This window comes from Lingula anatina, chromosome 9 (genome assembly GCF_051362555.1).
Source record: "Lingula anatina isolate TDL-2025a chromosome 9, LinAna3.0, whole genome shotgun sequence".
In the NCBI taxonomy this organism is placed as follows: domain Eukaryota; kingdom Metazoa; phylum Brachiopoda; class Lingulata; order Lingulida; family Lingulidae; genus Lingula; species Lingula anatina.
The window spans coordinates 11,146,875-11,160,732 of record NC_141775.1 but is presented as its reverse complement, the minus strand read 5'-3'; the positions used below and the strand labels follow the sequence as shown (position 1 = coordinate 11,160,732).

Below are 13,858 nucleotides of genomic sequence, written 5' to 3'. Positions count from 1 at the left end.
ATCATTATTTTTATTCTTTATAATTTAACTTAAGTGATTTTAAATGATAGATATAAAAACTTTTCTAAATAAAATCATTTCTAATAGCATAGTATTACTGATGTGTTGATAGAGATAGCTATCAAATACACCACTAGCTGGTGAAAATGTTGGAATTTACAAGGTTACTTCTCCAATCAGACTATTTTGTATTTGTACTGCAAATATTTGTAAACAGGCTACTAGCTGTTACTCAAGCTGCTAATGATAGTCAGTTACCCCCTAGTAACTCAAGGGGACATGAAGACAATTAAGCTGATTACACTTTAAAAATAGCGAGTAGCCCTGCAGTGTTAGATCCATCCAGCTATATGGTGGGTTTATGGGAACGCAGTCTAAAAAGTAGCTATTTGTGGTCAAATATTTGGCAGATATTATTAGTATATATGGAAATTTAGGCCCTTATTCAATGTCCTAACGTGAACTAGTCGAGATACTAGTAGTTACCAAATGCATGTAGGTGATGGGATGAGGTGTTGACTTTACTAAGTAAAACAACAAGTTGGCAAAGGATACCAAAGGGCTATGATGACAACCAGAAGCTTGTTGATGGCAACATGGTCTGTCATGGCAACTTGGTTGGTCTTGCTACCTTGGTTCATTTGGCACCTTGGTTGGTCATGGTAATGTGGCTGGTCATGATAATTTGCTCATGGTGCCTTGGTTGGTCATGGCAATGTGACTGGTCATGGTTATCTTGGTCATGGTACCTTGGCTGGTCATGGTGCCTAGGTTGGTCATGGTTAACTTGGTCATGGTACCTTGGTTGGTCATGGCAGTGTGACTGGTCATGGTACCTTGGTTGGTCATGGTGCCTAGGTTGGTCATTGTATTTTGGTGATTGATTTATGTCCTGTGAGCCTCTATAAGAAATTATTTATATCATGTCCATCTAGTCTTTGCAAGTATTAAGTGGCAAAGTTGATGTTTTAACACACAAATATGCACACACACACATACGCCTCCAAGATATTCCCCTAAAGTTAAGATGAAAAGAATATTGTTTTAGAACTATTTGTCCTTTTTAAAAATTACGTACTTCATGGTTTTAAAAATTAGACATTTATTCAATTCTAGGAAACGGGGAACGATTTAGACGAGGACCACAGCGGGGAGACATTCCTGGACATCTTGGGGGATAAGCTACAGTAGTGACACCTATACTTTGAAAATTAGGACCATTTTCAGTGCAGAAAACAAGCCACAGTAGTGAAATATTGGCCAACAGGTTATAACAATGTAGACTGGGACTTCATGGAGAAGCAGCAGATATTTTTCATACAGGAAACATTAAATGAAGGAAGTCATAACTTCTTCTTTGAGGTGCAGCTGACTTGAGAAAATCAGCGGTTTCTCACAGGAAGTATTGAAAGCAAAAAGACACGAGTTACAACATAAAGTGCATTTGCATTGAAAAGCTGTGAAAACTTTTTGTGTTTGAAAAGGTGTGACCATTAACTTTGGTGTCTGGTATGCCGTTTACTTTGAGATCCATGTGTGACATGGAAGAGACATGCAAGCACAGTTTAAAAAGGGACTCTCTTGTACATAAGTGACACCTACAGATGTGATGGACATGCACTGGTGACCCCTATAGTTCAGATAAAGTAAGCAAGAGGAACCTTTTGGTGCATATTGGCTACTCTAGGGCAATACAGCACCTTATAAACTTGTGATATGGTGTTTTGCCGTTCTGCTGTTTAAGAATACTGAATAAACTTACATTGTAACTCTCCATATGGAATCTGTAGCACCCTTTGTGTTCAATGGAGATGAAGCAAAAAAGCGAAAATGACTATGCTTGTTTCCAAAGCATTGCTATCCTAATGTGGTATCCTACCAAAAGTGTTGTCATGCCAACAGCTTTGTCTCAACTGACACATTGTCACACCCAACATACTCACATGTGACTCCATGCCAAATACAGCACTCTGCTCATCCATAATATTCTCCCATTTTCTCCCACCTGTCCCATTTTGCACCATCTTTTTCACTGCCTCCCTTGTGCAAGAGAAAAGTGGTGAAAAGCTTGTCACGCCTGGACTTACATATTATATTATATTGTAAATGTACACCTGCGAAGACAGTACTATTGTGAGTTATATTAGTATATGGGTAAATTGCTATAATTTTATCTATACATTATCTATACATTTTTGCCAATGCTTTTCTCCCTGATATTATTATTATTATTATTATTATTATTATTATTATTATGTAGTTCTTTTCAAACTTGCAGCCACTTTGTCTACACAAGAATATATTGCCAAAGAATCATGAGAGTAGTTGGGTTTATTGTATTATAAATACTATCATTGTCTTAGTCTAGTTCAAGTTGAAGACTAAAAGGGATTCTTTTGTATGTATTGGGTAGTTAAAAACTCATTTTGTATAAATTTTACATTCTCCCTTTGAACTATTTTATTCTTTAACCTGTATCATTTTCATAATTTTAGAAATGTGAAATGTTTTAAATTATAATTATTAATGTATATTGAATTTCGTATTTTAGTTCCCTATGAGCTTCTAAATGCTTTACAATGCTCATCAGTGTAGGAATTAATACATTTTTAGTGTATTTATTCTTCTTGTTTGGTTGATGAAAAATCTAGCTCCTGCAAAGGTATTTAGGCATGATGTGACATTTAGACTACACCAATTACATAAATTGCACAAACGGCGAGTTTAAGAGCACATTCACAACAGATTATCCTCGGATCTACTGGTCTGGGGATCAAATATAGTGGACCCTATATGAAAGCAAGACTGCCTTATCCCTTAAGGATCACCCCTCCTCCACATGCAACTGCCCTGCAGAAGCAAAAATTTAATCCATGTGGAGGCGGGAAGACCATTAAAGGATTAGAAAGGATTTGATCCATGGACCAGTAGATCCGAGGATCATCTGCTCTGAATGTGACCTAACTTGTCATTTTCATCTATGCTTCTTATTATTGCATTTGGAGATATTTCCATTGTACCAGGTACATGTAGTAGTATGTGCTTTAGAATTGTGAAATTGTAATTTTAAGGAATCTTCATAATGGAGCATATATATATAGGTAATTTTGTGCTGCTTCAAATGTAGTTGTTAGTATGAAAAAGATCTGAAAACCCCACTGTTTATTTTGCAAATGGGAAAGCTTCACTTGTTTGCTGTAATACACTGGCAGATAAAAAAGAAATTTGGTAGGGTGAGAGAGGGGTCATTTCTTGGCAGAAATCCAGTTATGTAATAGTCGTTTGTGATCAGCACTTCTTATGCCCCCCCCCCCCTTTTCCCCAACCACCAATTCTGTCTTGATGTACATTTCACTTTGGATTTCCACACCCATATTCAATATAATACAGGATAAACCAAAACGGAATCTTATATAAATATATGTAATTTAACCGTAATATGACATTTAACAGCCCTAATAAGTTTATAACACTGATCTGCCATTGAATTCCGCAAACATGTTGAAGCAATGTCATTCATATGCCAGTGTAAATGCATTTAAAGAATAAAACGTAAATGAACATTACCTCATGGATAAATATAGAAGGAACTTTGTGAACATTCGTCGGATCTCATTCTGTATCAGTGTATATCACCTCAGGGGTCTATGTTCCCAAGGGCATGCAGGAAGAAAGATGTGTGGCAAACCCCATACGAAAAAGTCCAATAGGATCCTGTAGGACTTTTTCGTATGGGATTTATATATACGAGTCACGTGAAATGTCTTAAACCACGGTTAATACATGGTCAGGGCCGGTGTAACGTGACAGGGAGTCCCCCATGATAGAGAGTCAGCTTCCCATTCATTTGTACAGGTAAGCCTCGCCCTAGATTGTCTCCCACATAGGTCAGGCTAACCCTAACCATTATAACAAAATGGAGGGCGGGTTTTCTCTTACACGGACTCTCAGTTTCGTTATACCGGACTGAACGAACACTGCCGACATTATACAAGTAGCATATGCCATATTCATAGATGTAATCTTAAACTTGATGCTGACTATTGGGTTATGTGTTAACACGAAGGAAATGAGAGAGAGAGAGAGTGGAAACTTAGGTAGAATATGCAAGAAAAAGTAAAATATTCACAAGATGCGAAACTACCGACTTGGTTGCTTTGTTCATTGGCGCCAAAATTGCCAAGCATCGCCAGCTCAGCAGTGCGCCATCTGCATCCACTAAATAGAGATTATTACTTACTTGCGTAACTTGTTGCCATTTATTTTGGTGCCCTCCTGCTGTGCTTTTGATATGACGTCACTGAAACTGGTTCATACTTGGTTTCACGTTACCAGTGCAACGACATCTACTGGTACCTTGTCTAACGATCACGTATTTATTGAAAAGTTAATTCTTATCCAGCAACACAGAGATATGCTGGTGTAATTAGCAAGTAATATTGTCAGTTAAAGGGATAATAACTCTTCGTTTTGGCAAAAAAATGAATTTTCCTGGAGTAAACAACAATTTTCCCATACTTACCAATGGTTAATGAATCCATTTTTACATTCAAAGTTTGTCCCTAGTTTTTTTCTAAAAAGTTTGGTTTTTTGTTAAAATCTCTTAAGAGATTTTAGCAGAGTATAGCCATCAGTGGAGGTCACGTGATCTGAAGACAAGCTCAGATATCAGAATAATAGCTATAACTGCTGTTTTTGTTGTAAAACAGAATATATTATATTTCTGTGAGTTATTCACAATGTTTTTTTTTTTTTTTTTTTTGTGAAATGTAGACCTCATACGAAGAGTTATTATCCCTTTAACGCAGATTTTGTTTTACTTTGGTGATAGGATCTGAGTTTACTGTTGTTTTGAATGACAGTTCGTTTGTCTGAAAAATAAAAGTAAAGTGGCCTAGAAACAGGCTAGTCAAGGGAGAGTTGCCTGTTAAATTTACAGATATAGAAAAGTACAGTTACAGAAAAGTGCGCAAATTGTTATAGATTATCATAGTATTCACATTTCTTTCTGTTTGAATCCATATACTGTGTGATATACTATTTAGTATGTATATACATGCACTGTACGAGTTTAAGATAGTAATGAGATTATACAGGTGTAGTCACTGCTTAGAGAAAGTGTAAGTTGTTTCTTGTGCTCGACGTGTATTAAAGTCATAACCACACTGGTAAGTGTTTAACTAGTGAAAAATATATAATTCAGATATGTAATTTAATCAATTGTACTGTAATCAGTTAAAACTGTTCTACAAAGAGACGAAATACAATGAAATAAAACGGTTTTGATATATGACATTGATTGTTCTTTGTCTTTGATATGAAGCGTTTGTAATAGTTCTCAATAACAATTCTCGATATACGAAATCTAGGGAGATATTCGTCTAGGTATATCGCCAAAAAAGATTCCGTCTGTTCAATTCCATTTTTTAAGACAAAATGATAAAAAATTTCGTCTTAAGTCTATCAAATGAACAGACAAAAGTAAGTGTTTAACTTAAACGTAAAATCACCGTTAACGTTATAGTAATTTGTTCTAACGGACTAGATCACCAATTAAAATACGCGGAATTTCAACCCTGGTGTCACGTACGAACGAGTACAAGAGTCCCCTGCGATACAGAGTCTGTTCTACATAATATGTTTGCCTTCTTCACTTCTTAATGTATAACCTGTGTCACGTACCTGTATCCTAGGAGTTTGTTTATTATAGTATATTTACGACGAAACGTTATTTATTTTTTCATTCGACAAACCTACACTACAGAAAATTGTTTTATTTATCTAACCGATTAAACGTTTTTTATTCGTAGTTAGATAGTAATTTTGGTAAACAAATTGAGAAATACTAAACAGACGAAAAACGTTTATTTTCCATTTTTGAATTAAAATGTGCGGCTCAACTGTGATATTTACAGTAATATTCGCTAAAACTGTTTTTCAAGTTCAAGAAATTTTAAAAGTTATAAAGACTACACTACGCAAACCCTATACATACACTTGTAAAACAAAATGATCGATTGAAGACCACAAAATAAAACTTTAAAGCCAACGAGACAGCGAATTTTCAAATTTGAAGAGATGATACGTCTTTACGCATCAAAGGAAAAGTAAATATCAACATGCGGATTGTGAGGATTTTAAACATGTGACTCTACAGCATTTCTCCTTTCATGGCAAAAGTTCTCAAAAATTTATTGCCATTAATGTTTCCACAAACTGAGTTCCGAGTAATTGACCTGATGTGCAACACAGCATCACACATTGGCATGGGGCATGCAGAAATGAAGACATTGTGGAGTATCCAAAATGCCACAAAGGGAAATGCTGAGGAATGTCTAAAACCAGTTTTGAGCATGCATGCGTCAGATTACTTGTCAAAAATGAATCACAAATAAGTTAACATCAAATGCTTACCTCAAGTATCTTCAAACGTTAAATTGAATTGGTTGGAATTGACATATTCGTATCTTAATATCAAGACCGCCTTGCGTCCACTCCTTGGTCTCTGAGAACTGTAGAAGTGACATCTCTTTCTTGAATGTAGGTTCAATTAAATTCAAGGAGGGGGGGGGCGGGATGAAGTAGGCACTTTTTCTATTCAACAGTCGCCCTTATCCGACAGGCGAAACTTTGTTTATAATTTATTCAAATGAAAATGTATATGATGCATTAAGTGGTCGATACATTTCAATTTGTATCAGCAGAAAATAAAACCCAGACCCTAACCCACCCCCAAATGGAACGACATTATGTAGGTCACTGACTCTCCTAATATGTCCACTGCATGATTTTATCTTGAACAGTTTTTGCCATGTTTGACCTACAAGACCGTACTATAGCGCCATCTGGAGGGGGCTGGGGTTGGGTTCGCCTCTGCTGCAATCGGAGGCTCTTTAGCACGACCACCCGGACACTGAAAGAGATGATCTGTTGTCAGAAGAACTCTTTCCTCACTATAGATTTCAGTATGAATAAAGGGGCCAAAATGCTCAACTAAACTTATTTTCCTGGCAGCGCCGACTCTTCTTTTAAATGTATCGGCGAAAGACTGCCGAATTTCACACTCAAGTTGAATATTCCATATTCCTCGCTTTATTTTAATTCATAATTTTTGGTAGTTGTAAATGAAAGAATATGTGTTTTGCTTTTCAAAGCGCGCAAATAATAAAAAGTTTGATCAGAGATAGAGTTTCAATATCCAACATAAGTGACACTAGCCTACATTCAGATAGTAAAATCGTCATCCTAGCAATTCTGTATCCCCCGATAAATGCAACTTTTAATTAATTAATTTTGTTCAAGCCGATCGAAATAGTATAATCCTCTAAAAAGTGTTCGTAAACAGGGCTTTGAACACATATTTTTAAAAAGAGAAGAACTTGCATTTAAGCATTAAGGGAATAAGTGCTGTTGTACGATTTTAATTACAAATCGAGTATTAGAATTTTAGCCCGTTTACGTAAGTGTAAAAACGCTTAGTGTAAATTCGGAAAAATCAAGACATTTTATTTCCATCGTCTTGAAAGGTGATATTATCAAAATCAAGTCTGTGTAGTAAACCCAGCCTAGGAAGTGTAGGGCGACATCTATATTTACTTCACATTCTGATGTCTGATGGTCAGTGCCTAAATATGGTTCAAATATGTCAGGCTCATTTGGCGGATTTAAGGTGTGTGTGTGTGTGTGTGTGTGTGTGTGTGTGTGTGTGTGGAAAAAATCACATCAATGTTCCCTTCTTGATATAAGAATTTTGAATAGCTGAATCATAGTTCTAAACTGCACCAAATGGCACCGTTTGCTCTCCAAACCACTGAACCCCACACCAAGGGGCATGGGTCGGCTTCGCATCCGAGGCCTGTCATTCTTAAAGAAATTGGATCTCCCCTTGAATAATCCTGGATCCGCCCCTGAAGCCTATGGTTCAAACAAAGCTTATCAATCTTGCTAAACAGAAAGGACATTACCAGCACCAAATAATTAATGGAAATTCACATTATGTTACGTGGGAGATTGACTCGCCACTTCATCATTCTCAATAACTGACATTTAGTTCCACTTTCTAGTCGTGCGTAGTTGTATTGGGAAGGCAGAAAATAGTCAATAATAGAAGGAGATTTTGCTATTATTCACACAGGCTTCTTTGTTACATCTTTAAAATGTCATCAACATTTTCCATGAAGTTATCCACTAAAGCGGGTTGAAAAGTGGAAACATTTAAAGGATTGTACCCTAGGTTCTAGATTCCGGTATTGCCAGCTCGATCTTGATTTCATATATAACCCATATCAGCAATACCAGTAAAAATGACTCCAAGGGAATATTTAATATTTACAGGCTAATTTTTACGTTGCTTTGACACTCAGGGTAAAGGATTGGGGCCTTCCTATCGATATTATAAGGGCGTGTCACATATTGGTGTCCACATCATTGTTTCTAAATATTTTCTTTCCATGGCGTTGGCATTTTAAATTTTAGTTGTTGTTCAGTCCTGTATAGAAAACTACACATGCAAGCAAATTGCTTTTCATTCTCTGTCACTGAGAAACTGATGAGAACTATTTACGGCCAACTAAATACACGTGCACTGCATGTACTGGTTCAGATAATCGATATTGTGCTGCATTGGTATTAGGCGTCATTATGCGAACGAGAAGAGCAGACTAATTAAAACGATGACAGTGTGAGACGGGGGTGGACTTGCTTTCAAACTGAGAAGGTGCTTTTAACAGAACCAGAGTTTAATCGTGTTTAAGGTGAGCGGGTCTTAATGGAGGTAAGGGACCACATATGAAGAAATGGTATCGCCTCGCTTCAATTCGTTAAGCATATTTATATGTATTTCGTTTGAATTTCCCCTTCTCTGTACTTTTAGGAGAAGGCACACTTTTGAATTTAAGATTTAAAGCTGCAGCTTTCGAGTGCAACTGGTTGATGAAACACGATTTCGTTCAGGGATTGATTGATCTTCATAATTTTTTTTTAATGTTTTGTGAGAGTTTAAATCTTGTTTTGATACTCCTCCTTGAGATGTGATACGCGGTGAGCTTTTGATGATCCGTATACAGAAGATTGGTAGACTTCACTCCGCTCAGTAAAACCAGCGTTTTAAAGATGGACAAAATTATGTAAATGGCTTTTTAATGCTTCTCAAACAGGTGAAAAGTTCAGCAATTTTAGTCCAGCGGTGTCATAAGGACCTGGATCGGTCCAGATTTGTTCCTGTCTGAACGCACCTCTGTGTAGTTGTCATGCATGATGGAAGGGATCATTAGTTGATATCCTGTATCATCACATACATATATGCAATTAGGAGTGAACGGTGAGCCGTGTCTTTGTTATTGATTTAAAAGTACAGGTCTGTATTACACCCCATTTCCATAGATTTTTAGATCGATCTATCCCTGTGGGGAGTCTCACTAGATTACTGTCAGCTTGGCTGGATTAAGCGTCTGTCCCGCCTACTAAAAGCTGTAAGGGGGTAATTAACTATGGTGCCCGCTCGGCTGACTGCAATTTAGCGTGAACCCCCAGGGAGTTAGGTCGATCTAAATCTTAATCTCTAGATGGATCTGTACCTCTGGGAAAGCACCCTTAGTGAACACGAATTTGTGACCAAGCGGTTGTTTAATGGAGGGATTAATGGAGTGTGTGTGTTTGTGTGTGTGTGTGTGTGTGTGTGTGTGTGTGTGTGTGCACGCGTGAAAAAAATACTGGAAGTTACCTTAAATTAAACTTTCTTGTTTATTTGTATTTTTGAATACCTGGTATGTATTCTGATTGTTTTTCTGTTAAGTACCGGTACTGTGATTGTTTTTGTTTTATACATGTATACTAGGTGCAAAGTTCAAAGTTTCTCCCCCCTCCCCCCCCAAAAAAAAAAAAAGAGAGAGAGAGAGAGAGAGAGAGAGAGAAAGGACGCCAAGCGAACTCTTGCATCTCCGTCGAGCAATAACCAAAAAGATCCAGATCTGACTTGTTTTTAAATGGTTTAATGGACGTCTAAAAATCCATTCAAATTAAAGTAAATAAAAAACAACACTAAGGGCTTACACGTGAATAAATAAGTTTGAAGGCTACGTTTTGTATATAAAAAAAAAGAGAAGAAAGGGGAGGTAGCTAGAGGCTGCAAGTTAATTTCCACGGCACCACCTCCTCTGCATAGAATTGGAAATATCTCTTTTGTGCCTTTCAAACCTTTACTTTCACACAAAAAATAACCTTTACTAATGTTTTCTAACTCATACTTAATTTATTAAAAATACTATTTTTTCAGCTCCAAACAAGTGCTCTCCATATGAAGGAAGTTGGGCCTTTTCTTTGTATACATGCTTCGTAGACACCGGTGCGCCTGTGACAGAAACCCACGTAATTAAACAAGACGTGTCATATTGTAACTGATTCCAGTTGGTATTTATTGTTTAGGGTTTTTTATATATAAGAAGAATCTACTAAAAAGACATCTGTAGATGTTGATGACGATGTTTGTGACAAATACCTTGCATGGAAGAGTATATCTATTACCATGGACTCAATACCCTGCGAGTACGTAGAAATAAGACACGCAACACCGTATATTCAGTACTACTGTTGAACTGAAATTCTGATACACCACCAGCGCAAGTTTTCGCTATCCAAGCGAAATTCTAGGACTGACTGACATTGTGAACTTCTGTGAAACATCTAAACATACCTGACGGAGATGTCATGTCAATTTCCCAGAATCTGGCAAAATATCAACGTATTTCACCGAGAGTGACACCATTAAACAGATTTCAGGATACTATATATATATATATATATATATATATATATATATATATATATATATATATATATATATATATATAATTGCAGTAATGCGCGATGCATGGGTGTACTTAGTAACTTGTCGCATTTGAATATTAGTTATCTAGGAAATTCAAGGGATTATTAAAACATGACAACATTTAAAAACGCCATTCTTGTGGCCATCCTCTTTGGCATTGGGATCACCACGTTCACTTATATTGTTATAATAGAAGTGAATCTCACCAGTATTTTTAAATTCCGCGCGCTGGATTCGAGTTTCGCTGAAGAACAATTGGAATACGAACAGGAAGACGGAGAATTGGAATACGAACAGACCTATTTTGACGGGAAATTGACCACAGGAAATGAAGTCGCTACAAATTTGGAAAACACCGATGAGACACTATTGAAAATTGCCGTGGGATGCGCCATTACCACCAGACCTATCCGAACATGGGCAGTTTTGAGAAAATTACCTCTTTTTACAACTTTGTTGCCAAGTTTCTGCCAGACGGCAAGTCTTGGCTATGCCTATCACTTCTACCTCAGCTATGATTTCACGGATAAGTTTTTCTCGAAAGTAAATTCACAAGAAATGTTCAGAGATAACTTTTTCTATTTCGTCAAGAAATATTGCTCACCATCGCTACTTGTTCACCTACATTTTGTACGCTGTCTGTACGCCGGTGCACCTGCGCGCGCACAAAATGACGCCATGATGGCGGCGTACAATGACTCAATGGATTACTACTACAGGATCAATGACGACACAGAAATGGTGACGAAATCATGGACCGAGACATTTATCTCCGCACTTTCAGAATTTAGTCCACCAAATGTTGGCGTAGTAGGGCCAAATCATCGAGGAGGAAATACAGACATTTTGAGCTATGATTTCGTGCACAGAACACATATAGATATTTTTGGATTTTACTATCCGCCCGTTTTCACGGATTGGTTCGCGGATAACTGGATTACAAATGTATACAAACCAGACAGGTCTAAAAAGATTAGCAACGTTTTGGTTATACATACGATGTCGTTGGGCACCAGATATAAAGTTAAAAAGGGGATCTTAGGTAAGTTAAATGGTCAGCTTAAAAAGGACAAACAAAAACTGAAAAAGTGGTTACGGAAGATACGTGGCTTAAAATGTCAATTAATGGTCTGCACACGCCAAGTTCGGGATAGCTGGACAGACGAGTAAGGCCCCATTCAGAATAGGGGACTAACTAGTCCGAGGGTCAAACATGGCGACCCACTAAAAAGCTTGCCGTTCAATCCGCTAATAGACACTGAATAGATATCCCGTGGGGAAGTATTAAAGTGGGTCGGCCATATTTGACCCTTAGACTAGGTAGTCCGTTATTCTGAAAGGGGCCTAAATAGCCAAACGACGACAAATTGAACTGAAATAGTGTTTTCTGAGGATATCAGTGACATAAAGTGATGTGAATCTATCTAGTAAATTATACAAAATAAATAAATACATACACGCACACGCATACACATTAAATGTAACAAACTTATTGTATAACTTCGCTCTGGGTCCAACATGCCCACTGGGGACTGACGCTCTCACCAATCATTAGTTAAATGTCAATCAAGTTGTCATTATAGCATAGTATATTGGTTTATAAAAATACTATGAGCAAAAATACAGCATACAAAGCGGCGATGCTTTTAATTGGACAAATTTTACCACAACTGTACTGATTTTACAGCGCTTCTTCACTTTCTGCTGAATGTTTTGGCGACCATTTTGATTTTTGAAATAAAAGTAATGTGCTAATATGTTATCAATAATCCTGCCGTGTTTTTCTGACAGGATGATAATTCACTATAGCACCAAATTAAGCATATCCGTCAATTTCTGTTGTTTTTTTTCTTTTTTCCTCATTAAATGTAGACAGTGTTGAAACAACTCCATGTCAGAAGTAGTGACCAAGCTTTGTTTTACTTCTCTTTTACTGAAGTATACATTTCTTTCATAAAATTATACAGAAAAGTACATGACAGGGGAAGACTATTGGCCTACGGGAATGGCAACTGTACTTAAAAAGCGCCACCTAAACCAAAGAGACCTAGCTCTTTGTATCTCTTTGATGTTAGTAAGACCAGCCAAACCGGTACAGAAAATTGAACCGTGCAATGTGAAAAGGTTTTAGTAGTTTAAGAAAATTAAGTTTAAAATGGATTAAATTACAATGACTGCCCTACAAAAAATATGTTTGACATACCTAAATGGGTTAAAGTCTCCACTGAAAAAAATACTTCATCAACACAATCACAAGTTACTTAGTGGGTGGTAAGCGGCCCTTTTGATTCTCTTATATGGCGGAGTCCTTTTTATTTTGTGAAACTTTCTTGCTGACTGTGAATCGCAACTCAACTTTGGTCGCTGCACTCTGAAAGCACTTTGAATGGCTGGATTCCGATTACAAATAAATTAATAAACAAACAAGTAAATAAACAAACAAACAAATAAATAAATAAACAGATAAATAAATAAATAAATAGGTCGCAGGATGGTTTGCTCGTTTTCCATAGAAAAATCTTTGCGCAATATTGCCGTACGCGGCTCAACTGTTACATTTCACACCCGTGAACAGAACAGCTCAGTCAAACCATTTGCGAATATGCTTGACACATATGATAATAGATTAATAGATCAATAACTTTTCCACTTCTGCTTGTTTAATCGACTCAAACAGTCGGCATTTAGAACAAAAAAAAAACATCAATCAACTATACGGTTGCGTGGCGACAGACACCCAATATTCAACTATAAAACCTTAGACCCCATTCCCACAGATTTTAGATCGATCTATTCCCGTGGGGAGTCTCACTAGATTACTGTCAGCTTAGCCGGCTTAAATGTCCGTCCCACCGACTAAAAGCTGAAAGGGTGTAGTTAACTTCCGTGCGCGGTCTGCTGACAGCAATTTAGCGTGAACTCCCAGGGAGATAGGACGATCTTGTTGGATCGATCTTAATCTCTGGGAATGCGCTCATAGTGATACCACACATATACACACACTGGACAATAGAAGTGTCACACCCTGAATCA

General features: G+C 37.1%; 1 protein-coding gene and 1 long non-coding RNA gene across 7 annotated transcripts in view; one reads left to right on the top strand and one right to left on the bottom strand.

Annotated features, from left to right (window-relative positions):
• LOC106175953 (uncharacterized) overlaps positions 1-5,293 on the top strand; it is a 104,188-nt gene extending 98,895 nt beyond the window's left edge. For both annotated transcript variants that reach the window (XM_086994941.1, XM_086994942.1), the window contains one exon: positions 1,117-5,293. In XM_086994941.1, coding sequence (XP_086851067.1) covers positions 1,117-1,191 — 75 coding nt within the window. In that variant the 3' untranslated portion in view covers positions 1,192-5,293. The remainder of the gene's footprint in view (positions 1-1,116) is intronic.
• LOC147759904 (uncharacterized) lies at positions 5-6,561 on the bottom strand. Of its 5 annotated transcripts, XR_015330987.1 has the most exons (3): positions 6,415-6,435; positions 4,241-4,361; positions 5-902 (listed from the first exon to the last, which is right to left on the bottom strand). It is a non-coding gene; the product is annotated as an uncharacterized LOC147759904 (long non-coding RNA). The 5 variants fall into 5 exon arrangements; XR_015330989.1 differs by lacking the exon at positions 4,241-4,361 and having other exon boundaries at positions 6,415-6,561; XR_015330988.1 differs by lacking the exon at positions 4,241-4,361 and having other exon boundaries at positions 5-1,016; positions 6,415-6,534.
• Positions 6,562-13,858: the final 7,297 nt, after the last annotated feature.